Below are 24,359 nucleotides of genomic sequence, written 5' to 3' on the forward strand. Positions count from 1 at the left end.
AAAAGCAGACATAAAAACGTTTTTTTCTTAAAAGTAATAATTATAATACATTAGAAAGAGTCATGAAAGAAGCGTTCCACGCTGTAAACAAGAGCAAATAAAAAGGAAAGCAGACGGTAGCCAGGCTCTCAAAGTGCATGGCCAAGAAACCCCTAGCCTCAACCTCTGGCCCCTGCTGGAGCTGGGTCCTGTGGCTCCTGCTGTCTGCCAGGCTGCAGCCACTCAAAGTGCTCTATCACAAACAAACAACACAAGGAAAAACAAACTACACCTAAAAAATCCAAACCCACAGCGTTGGTCTTTCCCTCTGCATGGAAGGCAGCAAGGCCACCATTGTGTCAGGGCTGCAAGGGCAAGGATGGGGGGAGCTCCTTTCCCATGTTTGCTCACAGTAAGAGTGGTTTCTGCTGAGGGGTCAAAACTGTTGCAGGAGGCTGGGCAGGGCGGCAAGTGGCTTGGTTAGGCAGTTTGTCCTGCTGAACTGCCACCCTCATCCTGCTCCTTCCCTTCCTATTCCCAGCAAAAGAGCTGAGGCTGGGCCAGGCCTTGCTGCTGCAGACCCACCATGGCTGCAGCTTTGTTGCAGCAAGAGGAAACAGGAGTGGGCATCTCCTTGGGGATCATGCATTGATGTGTTCCAGTGAGAGCATCGCACCAAGGACAGCAATTCATGTTGCTGGTGGTTCCCCCAGGCCTGAAGATGACTGAGGACTTTGCTGCTCATTCCCATTAGGGCTTGGAGAGAAAGACAACTCCCACCCCTTTCCCCATCAAAATTCATGTTGAACATCATGCACCAAATGCCATGCAATGAATACTGTGCATTTGACAGCTCTCCAAAATTAGAGCAAACCACCTTTTAAAATGTTAATACTGCAAAACATCCCAGACACCCTGTGTGAGGAGTCTGGGTGCACAAGCAACATGATGTGCAAAGGCTGTGTGCCTGAAATGAGGGAAAATGGGTTAAAACAAGGGGAAAGAGGTCTCAGCTCTTGCATGCGTGATGCTCAGATCTATTAGGAGTCCTGTGTGGGCTTCAAGGAGAGGACAGAGCCCCAAGCTACAGAAGCCAAGTCAAGGTGTGACCAACAGCACTCAGATGCTCCTTGTTGCTTCCTAGTAAGCTCCTGTGGCCAGTGGGCTGCTAGCAAAAGGCAATGGATATCTGTCCTGAAATACTGCTCAGGTATTTTAACACACAATTAACATTTAACTATGCACAGTTATGGAAAAACATACTCTAAATTAAAAACAATTCAAGCACCATTGTCCTAGAAAGGACCTGTGGTGTCTCAAAACACAAATACTGAACATTCAAAGAGCACTTTTCCTCAAACAGCAATGCTTGACTCCTCACAACACCCCTGCGAGGTAGCTAATAGGGTTTTCCCTGCTCTGCAGAGGGAGAGGATGGGCAAGGTTGGAGGCTTGGTGGAAGAAGATGGGGTCTGGGACAGAGCTGGGGTTCCAATGAAAGCTGAGGGTGCTGTGGTCTGGCTGGCTACATCCAAACAAAAATCCAGTGCTCCCTTTGACACTCCCTGCTGCAAACATAAACCACCACATGTACACAAAGGCAAAATAAACCCTGATAAATCATAGAACCATAGAATATGCTGAGCTGGAAGGCATCCACCAGCATCATCAAGTCCAGCTCCTGGAACCCACAAAGTAATTTAGTGGAAGTTTTCTGCTGGGCTTTCAGGTAGGCTTTAGATCAGGTTATGCAATTGAAGCAGCCTTTGAGATATAAAAAAAAAAAATTAGTTTTCAAAGTCTCCTTAGAACTTAAAGGAGCTTTTGCCCAGGATCTCTGTTGAAGGAATAGGAATCCCACTTGCAGTCCCACCTAAGGCTGCACTTGCAGCTACCCCTTCTGGACAGCAAAGTCAAATCCAGCATATCTGGACTATTTCCTGCTTTTTCACTGATCTGCCTTCCTGATGAAGTCCCTTCTAAGGGTGAAGTAGATACTGGAATCAGAATTTTGGACTAGCTCTTTCTATGAGGTGTCTCCCCAGATCCCTACACATCTCCAGCCAATGGCCTGGGCTGTGCAGCTGCTGCACCTTGGGATGGGGAGGAGATGGACAGACCTCTAGGACTTGGTGCATGAAGGGCAAGTGGGCACGTGGGCACCCATCATGTCCAAGTTTCCTTCCTGTTGTTAATTCTCTGTGGGTTCAACCACAAGGACTAAGGTCAGGTTCAGGGCAATGTGCTCCCCCTTCCCCAATTCCTATGCTCTTTCCACTCTGACACTTAACTTACTCAAAGCAAAAGTGGACTTATCTGGGGCACTGTGATTAGATGCCATCACGTGTCCAGCAGCTTGGTAGTGCAGGCAGGTTTCCTGAGCCAGCAGCCCCTTCTCCTGTCTGGGGAACAGAAAGGCAGCGAGCCTGCTCGCTGTGCTGGCCCTGGGAAGGAAAGGCCAACAGAAAGGGCACTCAGCCCAAGAGACCAGGCTCCACCTTCATCACTGTCCTTGTCACCCTGTGAACCTGGGAAAGGACCACTCTGCTGGCAGCCCCCCACCGGGGTGACACCAAGGAGATGTCCAAGGGACTCAGTAGCTGTTAAATCTGTCCTCCTAAACACCATCCACCATGGCAGCAGGAGCCAGATACAGCTGGGCACTGCTTTGTGGAATTGCATAGAGGGGGCAGCGGACTGCCTGTGTCCTGCCAGGATGCCATGGCACTGCCTGGAAATTCTGCTGCCTACAACTGCAGGTCTGGGAAATGAAATAAAGATCTATTGCTACAAAGGCCTTTGAAAGCAATGCTATAGCTGCGTCGATGGGGCATTGTAAAGAAAGCGTTTCAGATTCTGACACCTTGTGCCTGCTTGCTTGGTCGTGGGTTCCCACAGTAGACAGGAGCAGGAGAAAACACGCAACAAACTCACCAGCCCTGCCTCTTCCCCCAAGTGATGAGATTTGGGGAGCTTTGAGGAGCAAAAAATGAAAGCATTTTCCAATTTGTCCATAGGAAACATGCAAATCCAATCTGCTGGTGTCTCCTAGCGCTGGTGGCCACTGCTTCATCTCCTCACTGGGCACTCGTACCAAAGCACAGCATGATGTGCAATATGCTGTGCTGTCACCCTGACAGCCCTGCTGACAGAAGGGGATCCTGTAAATGGGGCAGGATCTGTGCTTCTCCAGAACCCACTTCTTCTCCCTTAACTTCCCCTTTCCCATCCCCACTAAAACGTCACCGATTTGGGCAGCTTTGCCAGGGAAGGAGAGCCTGAAAGGAAACTGTTCTCTGAGCGGGATTTGGCAACCTGTGGCGGTAATTTTGGTTTGGGGCTCAGCGGGGGTCGTGGGGCTTTCAGTGCATTTAATGGTTTCTGGAGGCTTTTCTGGACCTCTGCCTCCTCTGGGTCCAGCATAAGAGGTGGTGGCATGGAGGTGGTAGGCAGAGGATGTCCAGTCTCTGACAAAGGCAATGCCACCTGCTTTCTGTTCAAGAAGTCCTGCTCTGTCGCATGGGCCAGGTGAAGGGGAGTGGTGGTTTTGATAACGACATAGGGGCTGTTCCCTTCCACCACAGGGGACGGTACCCACTGGGTGGGGCAGCCCTCGGCCAGCCCTGCTGCCTCCAGCTCTCTGCTGGACAAGATGGGCACACTGCCCCCTGCCTGCCTGTGCGCGGGCAGCACGGCCTCGGGCCAGCGCGTGGTGCTGGTGGCACTGCCCAGCCCATTGTGCTGCAGGCTGAGGAGCTCTCCTGTGGATGCAGCTTTGGATGCCGAGCACTTCAGGCCCATTTTGTCCGGCAGCACCGCCCTGCAGTGCCTGTCATCTGCCGCCTCCTCCCCGCGCTCGCTCTCGGGGGAGCCATCGCTCTGTGATGTTTGGGAGAGCTGCTGGCAGCCGGCTGGCAGAGGATGAGGGGTTGCTTCAAGCACTGTGTCTCTGCTCAGGGAAGATGCCTGTTCTCCTGCTGGCAGGGCAGTGGGATTTGGCTGCCACGCTGCCTGGTCCTGTTCTCCTGCTGGCAGGGCAGCGGGATTTGGCTGCCACGCTGCCTGGTCCGTAGCAGAAAGCTCAGTGGTGCTGGAGTCAGGAGGAGCCGGCCTGTTTTGGAGAGAGGAGTCTAAGGAGCTGTGCTCAGCTGGGGCATGGAGGGAGACTCCATGGTCCACCACGGCACAGCCAGGAGCAAGAAGAGGCTGCTCTGGAGGCAGGACCGTGGGCAGAAGGTGTTGCTGGGCCTGTGTCTCGCTTGCCTTCAGAAGAGATGATGGCTGCCCGTCCATGATGGGCTCCACCTGACCCTCCTCATCCGGTGGCCGCCCACCCGAAAGAGGCGCGTTGGTTGCTTCAGCTGCTTCACTACCCTGGAAGGTGAGAATCCTCGCTTCCACCACGGTCATTCCTCCTGGTGTGCCAGGAACTCTGTCGGTTTGGGGCTCCCTGTCTGGAGTGCGCTCACCCACCTGGCCATTCTGGCCATTGGCTGCTGTGTTTTCCTTTATGGCTACTGGGTTGAGGGAGAGCTCCAGGCCCAGGGGTTTCCTTGGAAACTCCTCAGGCTTTGCTGCATTGGAAGCAGAGAAAACAAAACCCAAACTATGCATCAGTTTGTGTTTGCATGCCCTGAAGGTAAGGAAGACAGATGCTTCCACACGACAGGTGCCAGCCTCTCTGGGCTGCCCTGGCTCCCAGCCACACCAGTGGGATGCTCTGGTCCTTGCTGGGCTGCCCACCTTCCCCTCTACCCACCTGGTGGGGGCAGGTCAAACTTCATCTTTCGCAGTTCAGTCATTGACACCTGCAGCTGCTCGATGACAGCATCGTCCTCGTACTGCAGGGAAGCAGCAATTTTCTCCTGCAGAAATTCACGTAAATCTTCCAGTGTCATCTTCAGCAAGCGCTCTGGGGGATGGGAGAAAGGAGTAATGGCAGTGGCACAGACAAATTTCAGGGTAGCACAAGCATGGGTTACACCACACTTTGGTTTTATCTGGGATTCTGTCTCTGTTCCCATTCCACAGTGGGACAGCTTGAATGCTTCTGCCTCTCTCCCACCTTCCCACTATTGCTCAGGGTCATCAATACATGTATATATCCATGCCACCTGAGCAGTAGCTTCCCAGTGGCAGGACAATGGCAGGGCTGGGAGCTGTGCTGATGAGGATGCAGGGTTTAGACCATTACTGGAAGTTCTCCCCAATGCCTCTAGGAGGAGGAAAAGCTCCATGAGACAGGCCCTAAGCATCAGGCTGAACTGCCACTGCCGGCAGCTGCCACCACCAGCCAAGGATGCCAACCTGCACCAGCAGGCAGGGAAGCAGGAAGAGGTGCTGGCCCTTCCAAAGGTTGCAGACAGGGATGGGATACAGGCAAAAATACAGGTTGTAGGAAGAGATGTCAACCCACACTACACATTCCTCAGGGAGGTGAGATTTTACAGCCAAACTGAAACATCTGCCTGCCTGCCACTTTCTCATTTTCTGCAGACAAACAGGATACTTCAAGATTTATTTATGGATAGCCTGTTCTTCATTTAAATGAGGGAAGAACAGGGTGGCTGTTTGCAGAAACCAACACACGCAGTCCCATAAATTCTGCTGCCCAAACAGAATCACACACTCCTGCCCCAGATGAAGGCCAAAAGAGTGACACAACAAGACTATCAATTTATGGGAGTGAAGGGGTTCAAAGTTACAAAGATCTCGAGGTAGAAACATCACTGTCTTAGTGTTATGCAAGACAACCAGGTTTTGATCATTTTAGAAGTGTATTAGTGGACTTACTTGTCCCTCTACAGACTTTTCAGTTGAGCCACCACAAAGTTCTGCAGACAGATGGGCTGCTGTCTGTATTGCCCCTAAAAGCAATTTGTGGGGCATAGTACATAGGAAGAGGCAGCAGGGAGCATTTCAGGTGTGGTTTCTGTGTGCTGAGCACAGCAAGTCAATCCTTGTGGCATCTCCTTTCCTCCCCTGGACTGTGCCTTTTGTGGCCAGTGCAAGGCACCAAGAGGCTGGAAGTGGCCAGCAAGGCTTTTCAGGTCAGCAGCACAAGAGTGGCCCAGCACAGTGCCACCAGAGCCACAGGGGATGCAATCAGGTGGGACCTTACTTTTGTGCAGTTTGAGGATGGTGTAAGCCATGGCCGTCAGCACCCGCTCCCCTTCCAGGATGTAGATATCCCACAGCCGCAAGGTCAGCGTGAATGGGGTCTGTTCCAAACACACAGACAAGTCACAAAATGGCATGATGAAACAAGAGGCTGCTGCCATCACTGCATCACATCACACAACAGGGCTAGGCTTTGCAAGTCAGGAATTCATCTAAAACACAAAAATGTCTTTTATTATCTATGGCTTTGCCTTAAAGCTAATGAACTTGGGTGGCTAGGGAAATACTTAAAACCCATCCATGAATGCAGAAAAAAGAGAAACTTCCCTCATAAGCATGCTAGCATTTGGATTCCCCTACCCTGGAGAGAGTACCATCATCTTTCAGTCTTGTGAGCACAGAAAACAACTCCTGTATCCATCCAGATTTCCCAAAAGGGCTAATAATGGGATAGGTCTGAAAGCCCAATGATGCATCACTAAGCATTAAAAAAATCATTCATCTGGTGTCCAAAGAAGAGGTTTTTCTTATATACAGGCTTATTTCTGCCTGCTAAAAATACCTCTGCAAAAGGTTTTAATTTGCACACAGGCCCAATCTGACAAATAGGATTGAACTGATGTCCAAAGTGACGGAGCAGCCCATACCTCCCACCAAAGATCTAAGGTACCTCACCAACACAGAAATTAATATTAATCCTACTAAAATGTTTAGGTTCAAATTTAGGATACTGCACAGAGTTTGGCACAACTGACCATTGCAGCTCTTTTACCACATGCTACTGCAGTTAAAGGGATTGTGCATTTTATACAGCTTTCCATGGCAAAAGCAGTGAGTTCCCTCTCGAGGGGGAGGAGCCGTCCACTGTTTTATAGAAGACCAGGCAGCAGAAAATTGAGACTGGAGCACACAGATGTCCTAAATATTAGCAAGTCTGGACATTGCATTCAAGTCCAGTAAGCACAATGCTGATCCTAAAAATGAAGTAGTTTTGGCTCAGGACTAGCAAATTAGCTCTGGACAAATCAGGGTCATCTTCTCTCACTTCCACCTTTCCAGTCCCAATCCGCTCCTTTGCCTGCAGCTGCTGCACTGCTATTTGTCAAGGTTTGTGCCCCCAGCTCTTCTTCTTTCTATGTTGTCTCCAGAGCCAAAGTGAGGTTAATTGCCTTTGCAGCAGTGCCAGTGGGCAAGAGAAAGATCTCTCCTGACTCTGAAGTTTATACTGCTGATGCTCAGCCATCTCCCTGCGACTGCTTGTGATGAGGCAGCAGGAACTGGCTTCTCATCAGTGACATGCAGTTTTTACCTTCTCCCTTATTAATTTTTTTCCTTTATGAGAGTGTGCATAATATCCCACCATATAAAATATTAACATCTTCTTCAAAGTACGAGATTTACAAAAAAGCACAGGCAGATTAACCACACATGCAAACAGGAGAGCAGCAAAAAACCCCCAGAGCATCCTCACCCGGTCTATGAAACATTGCAGGAACCACTTGGTTGTGTAAATCCCGGTGGTCATCTGCTCCTTGTCCTGGGGGAAGAGAGCAAAGAGAGACAGGCATTTCACCAGGCTGTTTACTGGAGGTTCAAGCAGCTCATAAGACTTTGGGGGAGGTTAGTTGGTTGGTTTACTTATTCTGGGATCTGAGTGCAGGATTTGGCTGTGGTTCATCTCCCAAGAAAGCCTCTGCTCTACACACCAGTGCTGAAGCCCTGCTTTGGTCCTTTGCCCAAGATATCCACTGAACCTGGTCCTCAATGTGGCCAGACTTCAGCCATAGTATTGGAAAGGGATTTCTGGGAGAAGCTTTTCTGGCCTAATACCTACTCCAGGGATTTATAAAAACCTTCCAGGAACTCAAACCACTCACTCCTTGTAGACTACCATTTTTGTTTCCATAGCAATTCCCATGTGAGCCTCTTGGAGCACAGTCAAGGCAGCTTTGGAAGCACTACCTGGTTTAGATAGCATGGCTGCTGCAGGAGCAGGACAGCCTGACAGGCTAAGGAAAACTCTTAAAAACCTCACCATCACCACCTTGGTCTAACATTTCGTCATCTGGTGCCCAGTGCTGGCATGTGTGCAGAGCTGACGTGACCTCTGCTGCAAAGCCAATGAAGCAATGGGGATGGGAAGAAAAAGAAGCCCATGGGATGAATGGCCAGCTCCAGCCTTTGCTTCTGGCTGGCGCTGTGCACCTGCAAGCCTGAAGAGCCTTCAGGAGCAGGAGGAATGAGCAGATTTCTGAGTTTTTCCCATCTTCTCCCCTGCCCATGACCATAATTAACTGACAACCTATCATGGCTCTGTTTCACTTTTACAGGCATTTGCAGCATGAAGCAAATGTTGCAGATGATGGTAATACAAACACCTTTTGCTGGAGATGGGGGCTACCAAGCCTCTTGGAAGCATAAGAGAACTTTAGGAGTCTGGCCACTGAACACCAGCTGTCCACACCAAATGCAAAGGGGGGCAAGGCAAAAGGAAAGAGAGGGAGAGAGCAGGTGCAGCAAAATAGTGGCATGGACTTAAGACTGGAGTTGGTGTGCCCTGCAGATGCTCCTGCAGCCACCAAATGGGCCTGTACCATCTGCTAGAGAGAAAAGCAACTGGACATGCCCAAGCAACAAAACACCCAGCAAATCTTATGTGCCTCCTGACTTAAAACAACAGCAAAGCAATTGGAGCTAATAATTACTGAAATAAGACTCCAGACAGACCAGCATCAGCCTTTGGGCCTTGCAGCTGGTGCACACAGTCCAGCCACACTGCTGCTCCTCCTGCTGCAGGCTCTTTAAGCCTTCCTGGCTCTCCTGGGAAGCCTTTACATTTTAGCAGTCCCTCCACTAATGATGATCAGCAAGCAAATGATTACCATTCACCTTAGCAAGATTTGGGCAACCCATTTAATAAATGCCTGCCTCTGCAGCTGAAGCAGTCCTGTATGGTTAGAAATATGTTCAGCTGTGCATCTGTTTGGCAGAACACTATATGAACTGCTTTATCATTAAAATGTGGCATTATTATAGGAAGACTGACAGTAAAGAGATACCATGTGCTTCTTCAGTTTGGGGAACAGTTTGTTTAAAATTTGCTCGTGGTGGGCTTGAAACCTCTGCAGCTTTGGGAATCCAGGAATGAAAAAACCTTAACAAGAAAAGACAAGAGAAATAAAAAAAATCAGGTAAGCTCTGCAGCAGGGACAGGGATAGCCTGATTCTCTAAAAACACATCCCTTGCACTGCCTGTTGAAGTTGGCTGAACAACAGGGTGCCCAGCTACCTCCTTTTCACCCTCCTTTCCAGAGATCACCCCTCACCACATCTGGGCAACAGGACCCTCAGACCAAGCCCAGCTGGTCCTTCTCACCCAGCTCCCAGTGCCTGCTTGCAACTTGGCTTGGCCAAGAGCTCTCCAAACACACCTCAGTGCTTACCAAGGTTCAGAGAAAAGCTGAAGATGTTTGAACACCACAAACTTGTTCATTGCCCTGTAATCTAGTGGGACACTTATTTAAGACTGTTCAAAGTTATCAAGCCATAAGGTTTAGCTCTCTGCCCATGAAATAACCCTCTGTGCATAGATTACTGCTAACCACAAGTAAGATGAAAGGATCTCTAATGTGTTTGAAGTAAAATAATACATCACACATTTAGTGGAATTACATCTATCCACACATTTAGTGTGGATACTCTTGGATGTACTTCTGTGAGACTTATAAACTCATAACCTTGAGTTAATTGATTGCCAAGGGCAAGGAACCCTGGAGGCAGGACAGCACTTCTGTGAAAGTGTTAATTACTGAACACTAAAGCTCAGGTGGATAAAACTCGGTTTTTTTGATAAGAGCTTGTCTGCCTCCGAGAGTGAAGTTCAGCTCCCCAGTCAGGCTGTGCAAGCAGTTAAGCCTCACCCACTTTATTAAACCAATATGTGAGGAGAAACAAAGCTCTACCGACCAAGCTGAACAATGTTCCCTTGCTGTGGCAGACACCCTGCCCCAGCCCAGCCTTACCGTGCATGGCGTGGCGCTGGTTGGTGAGCAGCTGTGCCAGCGCCCAGAACGCATCCTCTTCGTTCAAGTACATAAGGAGGATGGCTGCAATCTGGCTCATCCCTTGGCAGTAGCTCACTTCCTGCAACAGTCAAGAGGGGCACACGTGCTGCCATGCTGGCAGAGCCTACCATAATGCTAAAGCTGCCTGTACTTCCCTCTCCTCTTCCAAGGTCTGTCCCATTTCAAAGTCTTTACCATTTATGTCCAAATTCACAGCTCCCATATGTCTACAGCATCTACCACGTCACTGACTCATGGAGTAGTTTGGGTTGGAAAAGGACCTTAGAAGATTATCTCATCCAACCCTCCTCAGGGACAGCTTCCACCAGACCAGGTTGCTCAAAGCCCCATGCAAACAGACTTTGAACACTTCCAGGACAGGGCATCCACAACTTCTCTGAGCAATTATTTCCATGCCTCACCATTTTAAAAAATGTTTTCCTTATGGCCAATCTATCTTTGGGATGACATAAAGCATGTGGCTCCAATGCTGTTTTGCATTCCTTCAGCCATATGAGCACTGAAGTAATTAAACAGTAAATAAATCTGGTAAACATTTATCTGGCATGAGGGAGGCTCCTCAACTAACCCCCTGAGCATCTTCTAACTGTCCCCTCTTGGAGGTGGAGACAGTAGGTTCAGCTGCTAATTTCAGCTTATTCTGCCTGTATCCTTCAGCTAAAAATTACTGGTTTGTTGTAGTAAATAAGTGTTTTCAACAAGGATACCATTTGGTGCAAGACAAGAAGTCAGAAACATGACAGACTGCCAGAAAACTAGTGTTGCTGAAAAGCCAAAGGGCAATCCCTTGTTCTTTGCTGACACTCTAAATCTGCCAGATGTCATTTACCAGGTGACAAAATGAACAAGGGATGAAACAACTGTGGAAAGATTCTTGTGCTGCCAGAGAGTCTTGCAGCTCTCTGTACAACCCACTATTAGGACTTAAAATTGGAATTACCACTGGCTAAATAAGTGTGTGTTTATTACATATATATACACATGAAAATATGTATGTCTACACAAATATACACATATATAAAGCTTTTCTTTAAATCTTTACACACACACACATATATATATATATATATACACACATCTATAAATATATAAAGCACAATGCTCTTCATGTTAACTGGAGTTACAACTTACAGTATTATAAACTGAGTATGCTGACAGGACGTGGAAGAGTGCCTGTTGCCTGGGGAGAAAGAAGGATATTAAAAGACCTGAGCATGAGGTCTCCAGCTTCATGAACACACCAGTACATACACACAGAGAGCAAGGATTCTGAAAACACCCAACCAGCTGGTACTTAATGCTTTTGCAAGGAGCAGGGCTCACAGAACCAGAAAGCTTGTTCCTTGGAGACTGGGTAGGGCAGCCAGGTGTGACTTACCCCAGTGACAAAGTCACTTCAAACCTCTACAAACCAATCTGTCGTGAAGACCCCATCCCTCCCAGATCCTGATGGGCCCACCCCCCATCATCCCAAACCAAGCCTTCTGCAACTGTGAGCCTTGGGGGACAAGGCACTGCAACAGGCTGTTGCTTGGCTCAAGAACTGGGGCTGAGCCTGCTCCAGTGTGGACCTCTCTGAAGAAAGAATCAGCAGCCCAGCACCTGTGGGTCACACTATGTGGTGATGATTTGAGGAGAAGGCAAAGATGGCTTTGCTCTGAGCCAGGAGACTGCTGGCTGCTGATCCAGCTCATCCCTCACAAATGCACTGGCAGGACTGCCCATATAAGCCACAGAAGCCTTCCATACTCACTTCACTCCGTAGCGCTCCCGGAACATGATGTGGTTTCGGAAGGTGCGGTTAACATCCAAATCTATCTGCTTGATTTCCGATGAAAAACTCTTGGCTTGTTCTTTCATTTGCTGGAAGGGAGAGGGGCAGACGAGAGGCAGGAATCAGACACCATCTCAGCCTGTACCTCTCTCCAGCAGGAAGAAGGCAGGATTCCTGCAGCAGGAGTGGCAGCCTGGGAGCTGCAGAGAGCTATCCAGAGCAGGGGACATTGCTGTCCTGCAGTGAGCAATGAACTGCAGCCTGGAGGTGAGCCCCTGAGCCCTTGTCTGTGCTGCTGGCCCAGAGAGAAGGGGATGATCCCACACTCACATCCTAAGACAGAAGTAGCTGCCAACCCAGCCTTCGAGCCTTCGCCCATCTTCCAATGCAGATACTGAGTTTTAAGAATCTAAAACCTTTACAATTCAATTCCACTCTCATTTATTTTGATTTCTTTGCCTGGCTGGCTGTCATAAAGCATTGAGAGCTCCGTTGATCCTTAAGGAACCAATACACAGATGTACACAGCACTATCAACTTTTCAGAAGCTCAATCATAATAAAGCCCAGACTGTTATGACAGACTCTGTGATCTCCAACTACTACTTTCCCTGAAGAAGAGAGTGATCTTTAGTTTAAGGAGTTTCCACCAGAAGAACAGTCCTGGAATATTCTCTTGGGCTGGTACAAATTTTAAGAAACTGGCAGAGTCTAGAACAGAAGCTAAACTCAAAGCTAAGAATCCCCATGTTCCCCCCAGGCTGGCTAATCATTTAAAGCAGCATCACACAGAAAAGGGATTTAAGTCCACTGCAAAAGAATGGAAATTCAAATGAAAGTCTAAGACCACCTCATCCAATTGTGCCTTCAGAGCCCCAAGATGAAGACGTTCCATGGACAAATCTCATGGCAGTCCCATCTGCAACCCACTGTTCAGCTCTGTACTGCAGGCAAGGACCACTATGCTATAGCTAAGCATCTCATCTCACAGCCTTTAGATACCACCAATGATCATGCCGTCTTCCTTTAATATCTCCAGGGTTAACTGCAGGAAGAAAATACATTTTGTGACTGTCTTCAGGCACACTGAGATTCCCCAGCAGATTGGAGGCAGCAGAGATGAGCAGCAGGCCCAACTTGCCTTGAGTCCAGGGTCAGGACCCCTCCTGGCTCACAGAGGAGACAGAAAATAGAACATCTACACAGATACTTATCATCTGCTCCAGCAGCTGCCATCCAATGAATGCTTATCAGCCTGACACCAGGTGCCTCCAGGCTGCTGTTGACCTCCCAAGGAGGCCACATCAGCTCTGGTGAACAGCAGAAGGTCATTAGCACCCACATGTGTCAAGCACAGGCAACACTTTGGATGATCACAGCATCTTGGGAATATTAACTTCAACCTTGAAAGCAGCTGTATGGAGAAGCAATAGTAAAGGGGCTATTTTGAATTATTGCCTACACAGGACAAGCGAGGATAAAGTGGTGATGGAATGAAGATCTGATGAACAACATAATTTCCCTGCTGTAAATAGTGAGGTCTCTGTATTCTATGGCTCCTTGCCCTCTATAAAGCAGACAGACTACCTGAGAGAATATGACTATTCATGTGCACTGGGTCACTTCAGTTCAAATTTTCCTGCTAAAGGCCCTCTTGTTTTCCTTGCCAGAACAACACAGAAATTTCCCAAAGTAAATACCTTACTTTGGGTATTTTTAGATCATTGCACATGAATGGCAGGTAGGTCACACAGGACTTTGTCAACTCCATGCACCCAGGAGGCTTTACTAATTGTGCAGACATTAAAAAAGAAACACAAGATGGGTTATTCTCCATTTTCCCTAATGTAAATAACCTGGGGCTCCACAGATGCTCTGTTGAGCTCATTAGTGCTGTGAGTCCTGCAAGCTGGTGGCAGAGCAGAGGCTAGAAAGCTGAAAGTCCCATCCCAAAGACCTTGTACAAAGCAGTGGGTAAAAGCCAGGCTGCCTCTGTCCTGCCCCATGGCCAAAATGTTTCTCCTGCTGCCTTCTCAAGCTCCCCTCAAGCCCTCTGTCTGCAGCTAATAAACTCCAGGGAGGCAGAGCATCACACCTACATGAAAAGCAAGTGTGGAATGTCCCATGGTAGCCTTCAGGCTTTTGTGCTATGGGTTATACCCCAGGGAGAAATGGGGTGGCCTTGGAACCAGTTCCTTCAGGACACAAGTCTGAGGCTGAGGCTTAGTCCCTTCTTGAAAGCAAAACCCCTCATCCAGGACCTGCACTGAGCCTCTCCTGGAGGAAATTAGGGGAGAGCTAATTACTGGTGGCAGGCAGCACCAAAGAAGAGGTAGATTAAGATGATCTTGTAGAGGGTTTGCATCCAGCAAAGCCTATTAGCCCTGAAGCTCCTGTTTATCACAGACCCCTCTGGAGCACAGATAACTCCTTGTGACTTTCATTTGTTTGGATTGCTTCCCTGCCTGTGTAACACAGCTTTGAGGGAGGGAGCACAATTTTAATCTGCATGCTGGGAGAGCCTCCTTATCTGTGCTTAATGTGGTGAGCCCAGCCTGCCTTCCCCCATCCCCTGTGTGTACCTCCATCCCTGTGACACCTCTCCAGTAACATCCACGCTTGGCTAACTATAATGAGTGCTAGCATCACCCTGCTTAATAGGCAGGGAATTTTAGAAACACCTGTTGGAAGCAGCTTTCAACCTCCTCCCTCTAAAAAATAATTGTCTCCACAACACCTTGATCCTCACCCTGGTACATGATGCAAAATAAATCATAACATAGGCTTGGAAAGTAAGTTAATTATCCACCAAGGGCTTCCATACTCTGCCTATGGAAAGTTTCCCCTCACTCTTCCCTGCATCTTTCTCTAAAGAAGCAGTAACACTGACAGCAGCTTTGCTCCCAACTTCCAGCAGAATAAATGGAAGCAGCATATTCTAGAAAGCAGCCAACTAACATGCTAGAAGAACCCAGCTTAATATAAACCCACGGACAAAGAGTTGAAACCCTTTGCATTTTCAGTCCTCATCAAACCAGCTTCATCAACTGATCTAACCTCCCTATCATCCTTCTCCTGCTGTCTTTGCCAGGTAGAGCCCATACCTCATATTTTCCTTCATTCTCCTTCTTCATCTTCTCAACATCCAGCAGAAGTGACCAGACCTGCCCTCGCACCTGAAGCGGGATCCCTTTGTACACACGCCGGCACATCTGCAGAGAGGAAAACAAGTGCAAGGTTAGCTGGGTTCTGCTGGTGGCAAACACATTTTCTCCATGGTTTGCTGCTGCAGATAATCAGCCATCTGAGCAGACACCCCAGGCAATCACTTGCTCTCCCTGTGCTGGCACAGAGAGGGCATCTCTGATCTGATGGATGAGCCGAGTACTTGCATCCATCAAAGACAACTGTTACTCAGTGAAAATCATAGAACAGTTTGGTTGAAAGGGACCTTACAGATCATCTAGTTCCAAATCCCTTGCCAAGCACAGGGGCACTTTTCACTACACCATACGGCTCCTAATCCCATCCAGCCTGAACCCTGAACATTTCCAGGGATGGGGCATTGACAGCTTCTCTGGACAACCTGTGCCAGTGCCTCACCACCCTCACAGTAAAGAATTTCTTCCTTACATGTAATCTAAACCTGCCCTCTTTTAGTTTAAAACTGTAGCCTCTTGTCCTATAACTATCTGCCTGTGTAAAAAGTCATTCTCCCTTGTTTTTACAAGCCCCGTTTAAGTACTGGAAGACCACAATGAGGTCTCCTCAGAGTTTTCTCTTCTTTAGGCTGAACAACTCAACCTGTCTTCATAGGAGAGAAGTCTTTGTTCACTTCATCTTACAGATGCTTCTTCCCTTTTTCTTGTAATAAAGCTCCCATTAAATTTCAATGGAAAACAGAAAAGAAAAAAAAGCTTTTTTTTTTCATTGCTGACTACTTCCATTAAAAGAAAAAGCTTCATAAGAAAGAAAAATCTCCTTTTCTGAATACTTTCCTTCCTTTCATTCATCCCACCTGTGAAATGCCTTGCAGCTGCACAACAAAACCCACAGGAGCACTCCTCCAGATTCCTGAGGAATCTTGGGTAGACTGAAGGACTGTGGCACATGCCCAAGCTCCAGCCATGGAGGGTATTTATGGTGCCTTATGGTGCTCCCTCAGAACCAGGCAATTCCTTGGGAGGGGACAGAGGTGCCAGATTTCCAGACATGAGAATGAGCTTGGAGCTGAGAAGGGCAGTGCCTGATCAGGCAATCAACTGGAGCTACTGTCACTGCCTGGTACAAATGCCAACCACCTTCAAAATCCCTCTTCTTTTTCTAGGGTGTTCTGCTTCATGCAATTCAGGCTGATATAAGAGAAGAACTGCAATCCCCAGGGAAGCACAAGATCATAGCAGAAGGTTTTCTGGATGTGGGCCTGCCACATTACCATTGCCACACCCAGCTGAACACCTGCTTCTCTTGCCTTTCCTTTCAGACCCACCTCGCACCACCAGCTCTTTTATTTCCAACCTGACTTTTGAAGCTCAGCCTCTCACAAGGACATTAAGACCTTAACCATGGCACTGTCCTGGCTCACAGCCTCCATGAACACAAACTGACACTCATCATTTCCTTACTGTCTTCATGGCAGCATTGTGTCTACTGAGGGCAAAACCCAGGAATGGTGGTCCTTGTCACAAAGACTTACAAGACCAGGAGGTAAGACAGGAGTTGGGCTTCAAGCAGAGAGGCTAGGGCACAGCAAAGAACTAACACCACTATCCCAGTCAAAAAAAGTATGTAAAATAACTGTAGTCTGTAGGACCAGGAGAACCAGATGCTTATGAGAATGCTTTTCCACTCCATTACAATAAATATTTCAGTATTTCTGCTGACAGAGAAAGTGTCTACAACATATCCTGATCCTGAAAGTATAGTGGAAATTCAACATTTAAAACGCCATCCTCAGAACTCCCCAAATGCTTGCTCTGCTCCAAGCATTGCTTAGCACCAGCTGTGAAGGTCCAGTGCATAGCCAGGATGAAATCCTGCAGAAATCCTTTACCAGATCCTGCCCTTCCCTCTGTAAAATAAAAGCTGCCCTCCAAAAGCAACCTCACCAGCAAGACATGCCCATGGAAAGCCACCATCCTGTTCAACTGCATGCTGCATTTCAAGTGGGACATCACTAATTCACCATCTGCACACCCAAAGGCTCACATAAGGAGGTGCTCTAAGGACAGCAAACCTTCATACCATGTGGGGCAGATTCATCCCCATTTCCCTAGAGTCATTAAATCAGGATGAAAGAAGTGCAATGCACCAAGAGACACAAAGCAACAGGATTAGATGAACCACATCCCCAAAATGGTAGGTGCACACAAAAGCCTGGCTCCTGCAAGCACTCATGCCTTTATAGAGCAAAAGCTGAGGCAGAATCAAGAAACCAGAATATGTACCAATTCTGACAAGAACACTAATTCTGAAAAGATTACTTATTTCCAGTGGATTACAAGAGACTGACTGACAGCTGCCAAGGCATATGATGATACTCAGGTCCATGGGAAGGAAATAATTTTGTTTTGAATTTCCAGAGCTGGTATTGTTGTACTTTAATGAGTGCAACCCTCAGTGGCATATAGAAATGTCTCTAATGATTTTCTTTGCACAAGTACTAAAGGAACAGGGGAGGTACAAAACATGCTGAGATGGAACTGAAATTAAATGCCTTCCTTTTATTTACCCAAAGGCTTTCCTCCTCCCACCACCTCCAGACACGAAAGTGATAAAACCTCAGAGCTGTGAGTCACCCAGAAAAAAATGAGCAACTTTTCTTCATCATGAAACTTGAAGGAAAACAGGGAAGTTACCATACAAACAGTATTTATGATGGGATGAAAAGACAGAGGGGTAAGGCAGCATGTGATGATAGTCAAAAACAACCCTCAAGGTCACTCTCTTTTAAACCACTCAGCCCTTACAGATGGGAAGAGAGCACCTGGATCATGTCCCATGCAGGCTTGACAGACCAACGCATAGGCAAGAATAACAAACACCATTCTCCTTCACAAAAGGAGGTGCTGGTGGTCAAAGCAATGGTTTGAGACACTGTAGAAAGGCTGTGTCAGCCAAGGACTGAAACCACAGTGTCTAAAACTTGCTCCAGATTTTGCCACAGGATCATCTTCCCTCTCTGGGCCTTAACATACAAAGCTCATGGCACATCATCACCCCATCCCTATCTCTCCCCTGCCCACATATTTTCTCTGAGGTAGATGGGATGGGGAAGACTATGGAAGTACAGACTTGAGCTCCATTCTCCTGCACCAGCAATCTCCTCTGAGAAGTACCCAACCAATTGTTCCAGCTCTTGAATACGAGGGATGGAGTCACTGCCTTTAAAGACAGAACATGTTTTTGAAGTAGTAAAGACAGTGAAATTAAAAAGGATTTGGGAGAGGTGGGTTGGTTTTTGAAGCAGAATATACCCACTGCAGTTCACCTTCACACTTTGGAGTCTGTCACTGTTAACTTCTCAGCCACGTGTATGGTTCACCAGGAAAAGACTGCAGGAGCAATGCCCAAATTTTGGGTATCCATGGCAATATCTCCAACACCCTAAAGTGTTGGAGACATATGCTGGATATATACAAGAGCTTGAAAGGGATATCGCCTTCCTCAATTCCTTTAGGACTCAAAGAGTGATCCTTCCAAAGAGAAAGGACTTCTTCACATCCTCTACCAGTGATGTACCAGAGGAACTGAGCTGTGCAAATCCTCACCTGGAGTGGAGGTTTTCCTTTGAGTACCACAAAACCTGCTGACTGATGATGTGGCCATGCAGGATGCTTGGCAGTCTGGACATCAGCACACGTGGCTTTCTTTCCATAAGGTTTATGATTGCTCCCAACTCAGCTGTTGTGCCTGCAGCTGGAGCTTATGCAGCTATTCCTGACGGGGTACCAGCAAAGCAGGGGCAAAGTGAAATCCTAAAGCTGGTGGGCCATGGGCAGGCATTTATAGTTATTGCCCAGGCTACCTTTGGAGGAGAGGAAAATGCTACCTGCCTTTCCAAAATGGGAAAAAAAAAAAAAAAAAAGAAAGCAAAGCCACCCTGCAACTCCCAGACAGAACCCCCTTTCCTTCCCATGGCATTTGAGGCAGGAGATCTGACTTCAGCCAGGCCTGGCATGACAAGTGTCTGCTGGCTGTCCCTGGCATTAGCAGACAGTTCGCTCCTGGGGGGTTGTGTCAGTCCATACAGATCCCCGATTCATCCTAAACCGCTTTGCTGGCATGCACTGGATTAAGTGCTCTGCACTCCCATGACCTTAGCAGAGGCAAGGCTTCCCCCCTGCACAAAGGCAGGCTTTGCCTAAAAACCAGACATCTATGACCAAAGACATCCCTCTCTAAAGGTCCCATCCCACATAGCCAGCAGCAAGATGCAGCTTGGAAATGATGCAGAGGTCATATCCTCCTGCTATGACTGATGCTTCTGGCTGAAATCCATTTCAGGGCTATGATGAATAAATTATCCTGCTGTTGCAGCACACACAGCACAGCCTTTTTTAATCAGCAAAACTGTGCTGCCTGAACTGTGTAGATTCTTACAAGGCACCAGCCATTTCCTAACCTTCCCAAGCAAAGTCAGGCTGGTGTTTAAACTTGGGTTCAAATCAGCAGTGAAGAGGAGACAGACCTGAGCCTCCCTGTGCTGACCCCTGAATAACACAGTTTAGCACTTTGCAGGTTTGACATACCTTAACTCTGCAAAACAATGTCATCCTTTCATGGACTCCTTTATTTTTGTACCCTTTCCCTTGTGGAAATTCAGCCAAAAAAGAACACCATTGCATCATTCTAATTCCACCCATATGAGGAATTGTGCTGAGTGTCACTCTTTGATGATCTTGAAATTAAATCAGATTGTTACAAAATGTGTCTAGAACAGAGACGGAGACAGATCTAAGGCAATGATGAGCACAGGGAGCCCCAGGGCATTACTTTAATTAAGATAATCCTATTTGTTGCTCATCCTGAAACAGGTTATGCCAGAAATTATTTCAGTTCCTAGCCAGGCCATTCTAGTCAAGGAACTGTAAAAGGTCCCACTATTTTTTTTCAGCCTTATTTCCAATAATCTGTGACAATCACAAGACCCAGAGTGCCATCAGCAGCATGCAAGGATGCACACAGGCTGCAGGTGGGAGAACAAAAAGCCAAACCTGCTGCTCTCTGGCAGTGGCTCATGCCAAGGGTCTGAAAAAGCTGCTTCTTGCCCACTGACAGGTGGCTGCTTTGGGGTCAATGCCTTGGATGGATACACAACCTCACTCCTCCTGCTGACATTTCACAACACAGAAGATGAGACAACAACCTAAGCCTCAATCAGATACTAAAATGATGTACAACACAAATGCTTGCTTGCTAAGTCCCTCTTCATCAAGCACTAGATATGATCAGATGTCTGCCAGCTCCAGCACATGAACAGGGACTGAAAAGGTTGGCCCTTAAGTCCAGGAAGTCTCAGTCTGGAAAATAAGATGGGTTTCTACATCATTCAAGCAGAATCAAAGTCAGGGCAACTTCCCTGTGAAACTGCTTGTGGTTCCTGCAACAAGATTTTTTTCCCCTCTAATAAAGCACAGGATATCAAAATTAACATCAAACAGAAGGTTCTTGTTTTCAAGAAGAGGATTTTTTTCAAAGATGACACCTTAGTCATTGTTAAAATAACACAGAGTGGCTGTCTTGTGACATTTGAGTTTTATCATGTCAGCCAAGTGGTGAAAACAAACTTGAAGGAAACATGCAATGCAGATGTGGCAGCCTGAGTGCCCAGAGAAGGAACAAAACCAACGCACTCTGCTTTAGAAAAATCAGATCAAGGGCTTGTTACATTTACTTTAGCTAGAAGAAAAGACATAGCCTCTGACATGACTGTGATCCCAGCATAAGGTCCTTGAAATGCCACAGTTGAACTGCATCCAGCTGTGGCAGCAGGAATATCTGAGTAGCTTCCATGCTCCTGACACAAGAGCATGGGGTTTCACATCTAGGTGTAGGATACAACCTCATTTTACTTTTTTTATTAAAAGAAGACACACTTCTTTTGTGCTTCTCAGTGTCTTTGCATTTAATGGTGTGTGGCTGCTACAGACCTTACAGCCTGCACTTGCCTTGGTGCCAGGCAACAGGTGTTAGGCTGGACAGGACTGAAACCAAAGCTCCTTTCTACTCCCCAGGGTCACCAGACTGTTCCTTCCCCGCTTGGGGCCAAGCACTGCTTCTCTCTTTGCTGGGAGAGGGGATGGCCATTTCCGGTGTCCCAGCACGGGACAATGCCACCTCTGTGTCCAAGAGTCATCGACCATTTACAGGCTGTTATTCATAACATCCTTTATTCTACTACAAGAGCTTTCTCATTTTCTGACCCAAAGACCCTCAAAACCCACTTGTCAGTCTGACCCTTTGCCAGCCAGCAGATCTGAGTGATATCAGCTACAGTGTGCTCAACACCCCAATAATTATCAAGAGAAATCCAAAACAGACAGCAATCAGAGACTGCTGCTGCTCCCCATCACCCATACCGGATCCTGCCTGTCCTCACCATTTGACCCAGGAAAGCCAAGGTGTGCTAAAACCACTCATCATTACCCACCCCAAACACCCTCCAGGACCTGAAGGAATTCCCTGTACCCTGCTGGAATTTGGTGGTTTACCCACAAGGTCACTAAGCAATTAGTGCTAACTTCTAATTAGAAAGAACCAAGTCACAGGAGAGCCTCTGATTTTGCCCGTGGAGCAGCACTGATTAACAAAGTAATTAGAACCACCCTGAAGTGAACAGAAGGATTATAAAACCCCAAGCCCACCTCCACCCCATCCCTGCTGTCATTAAGATGATTTTGTTTCTGGTTTTGGTGGTTTTTTTTTTTTTTTGAAGAGTGAGACTAGAGCTGGTCTTTGGCTGGCTGAACAGGACATGACTCCTGGACAGCTGAGCAAGGAGGATGCTCTGCTCAATGTTGTCCCTACAGCTATGCAAATATTCTTCAGGTATTTCTTTCTACTTAGCCTTTTTAACCAAGTTCAAATTTCTCCCAAGGACTCCCAACAGGAGCTAGAAGCAGTCCAGCCAAACACCCCATTCCTGCTAAACACGAAGGCTTCAGAGGCCATGGCAACAAGGCAATGCCAGGCTTCACCCCTCTCCTGTGCAGAATGCTGCAAGCAGAGCAGGTCAGACACAACACTCCTCTCCTCACCCAGCAAGGGTCTTGTCGTTAGGTTCAAAGAGTTTTTTGTTTCAAGAGGTTTGTAAGAGGAACATAAAACAGATACTATTTATTAAAAACAATTCAGTTTTGAAGTAGTGTTTGGGGCAGAGTTCATTTTAACACCAAAGAAAGACATAATGTTGGTGTCTCCATCCTTGATTTCCACAGACAGGTGTACACAATATGAAATCTAAGTGGCTTCTCACAGGCACAGCTAGGAGCAAAATACAAAATCTAAGCATTGTTCTAAACAAATAATTCTTCCTCCAGGGAGAATTACAAGGAACATCAACTAGGCTGTATCAGTCACATCTCCCATATCATTTCCAGGAGGTGGAAACACAGAAGCAAGTGCTGGTGTGCACTGCTCTCTGCTCTCACAGGGCAGGGAGCCAGCTGGGCACACGAGCATCCTTGCTGTGCTCCTGCTTGCACAGCTGCAAGTGCAAAAATGGCAGCAGCATTTAGGAAAACCTTTTTAAAGCCATGTAAGTCAGAACAGGACCTTTACCTTGACTGGTAACCCAGAAATTTCTAGGAAAGCTTTAAAATATTAAAGATAGCAAGTAGAATCAGGCAATGTTCCAGAGATCTCTGGTTTTTCTGTCGAGACTTTTTGAAAGCCTGACTCATCACACCCACCTTTCCAGACATACACTCTTTTCCTCCTTACCTTGTCACTGTTTCTGTATTTGCCCCACTTCTTCAGCATCTTAAGCCACTTGTCCACGCGTTCTATTTCCTGCTGTTTTTGCTGGTGCAAGGGAGAAGAAAAGACAAATTTAAGAAAAAAAAGCCCCAGGAGATGCCTCTTGAAAACACAAAACTTCATCCTCTTAGGTTTAAACTTCTATGCAAAGACCTCACATCAGGGATGGGAATAATCCACAGGTGCGTGCAGAAACTGGTAATTTCAGCACTTGGTAATTAAAAGCAGCATTGGTGAAAATGACAAGACACACAGGCTTAACGTAGAGAAAGCATTCCCAGGAGTATTCCCTGACAATAAAAATCTTTGCAGGTCCAGATAGATTCAAATCCTATCACTGTATCAGATCAGAAGAAATGTGATTCAGTCCCATTTAGCAGGGTTCTACCAGAGGACATGCTCACATCTCAGGGGAGATGAGGATGGAAGTGATGGTTACCTACAACTTCCACCATCTTCTCTTGCACATGCAGTCCCCTTTACAAGCCACAGCTGCTGAGCACTGTGCCAAAGCAGAGGGAAAAGCCCAATATTGCTTTAAGAGGTGGTTTTTCAGTGCCATGTGGAGGAGGAAAGTTGTCTGACCAAGCAAAATAAAAGCTCCAACTGCTGGTCATTGTGCAGAGTCCCCACCTCTGGGCGAGCAGCAGTGACCAGTGGGTGCTGGCTGCCTGCTTTGCTCTTACTTGCTCATTTGTTTCCTCAAAAAACATTCCCTCCCCAGCAGGTGTGAAAAGGATGCCACATCCATGATGACAGAGCTGGCAGCTCTCACCTTCTCCTCCAAGGCGGTGCGGGTTGGCAGCTCCTGCTCACTGGAAAAGCAAGGGGTCACTGGTTACTCCACAGGCAAGAAAGGGTGCAGGGGAGCACAGGGTGCTGCAGCTCATGGACCACCTCAGACACTTGAGGGGGTATGTCCTGGGGACTTTGTGCCCTTCCTACAGCTGCCCCCAGTATGAAAGAGGCAGGGGAAGCATCATCCAAAATCCCATCATCCAGCAGGAGCGTTAGGGGGTAATCGAGCACTGGACATAACTAGAAATCCTGGGCATATATCTCCTCTTCAATACACACATGATCAGCAATTTAAAGGGTGGGGAAGCAGAATTTCTAGACAGCAATTGATTAAAACCTCCCTCCTACACACAGAACACCTACTATTGTAACTTCTGTTAAGCATCAGAATGAAAATAGTTATTTTTAAGCATTTTTCCCAGGCACAGGGTATGTAATTCATGTGTGCCTTGGTTAGGATGCCGATTTCTAAAGGAAAGGTTTCCTAAGGGAACCAAAGATGATCAGATATCTTTTCTGGTCTCTTCCTATACCTCCCTGAATCATCAGGTGCAAACACAAGGGTCTCTACCTCTGTGGCACACATAGAGGCACAGGAACACCAGCCTGCACCTTCTAATGCCA

General features: G+C 47.3%; 1 protein-coding gene across 2 annotated transcripts in view; it reads right to left on the bottom strand.

Annotated features, from left to right (window-relative positions):
* The window catches only part of LOC136557471 (USP6 N-terminal-like protein), a 76,737-nt gene continuing 52,378 nt past the window's right edge, over window positions 1-24,359 (bottom strand). For both annotated transcript variants that reach the window (XM_066551341.1, XM_066551342.1), the window contains 11 exons: window positions 23,713-23,752; window positions 22,902-22,982; window positions 15,062-15,169; window positions 11,938-12,047; window positions 11,316-11,364; window positions 10,122-10,242; window positions 9,159-9,253; window positions 7,571-7,636; window positions 6,101-6,200; window positions 4,739-4,891; window positions 1-4,553 (listed from right to left, as the gene is read on the bottom strand). In XM_066551341.1, the coding sequence (XP_066407438.1) occupies window positions 3,214-4,553; window positions 4,739-4,891; window positions 6,101-6,200; window positions 7,571-7,636; window positions 9,159-9,253; window positions 10,122-10,242; window positions 11,316-11,364; window positions 11,938-12,047; window positions 15,062-15,169; window positions 22,902-22,982; window positions 23,713-23,752 (2,263 nt within the window). In that variant the 3' untranslated portion in view covers window positions 1-3,213. The remainder of the gene's footprint in view (window positions 4,554-4,738; window positions 4,892-6,100; window positions 6,201-7,570; window positions 7,637-9,158; window positions 9,254-10,121; window positions 10,243-11,315; window positions 11,365-11,937; window positions 12,048-15,061; window positions 15,170-22,901; window positions 22,983-23,712; window positions 23,753-24,359) is intronic.

This window comes from Molothrus aeneus, chromosome 6 (assembly GCF_037042795.1).
Source record: "Molothrus aeneus isolate 106 chromosome 6, BPBGC_Maene_1.0, whole genome shotgun sequence".
Classification (NCBI taxonomy): domain Eukaryota; kingdom Metazoa; phylum Chordata; class Aves; order Passeriformes; family Icteridae; genus Molothrus; species Molothrus aeneus.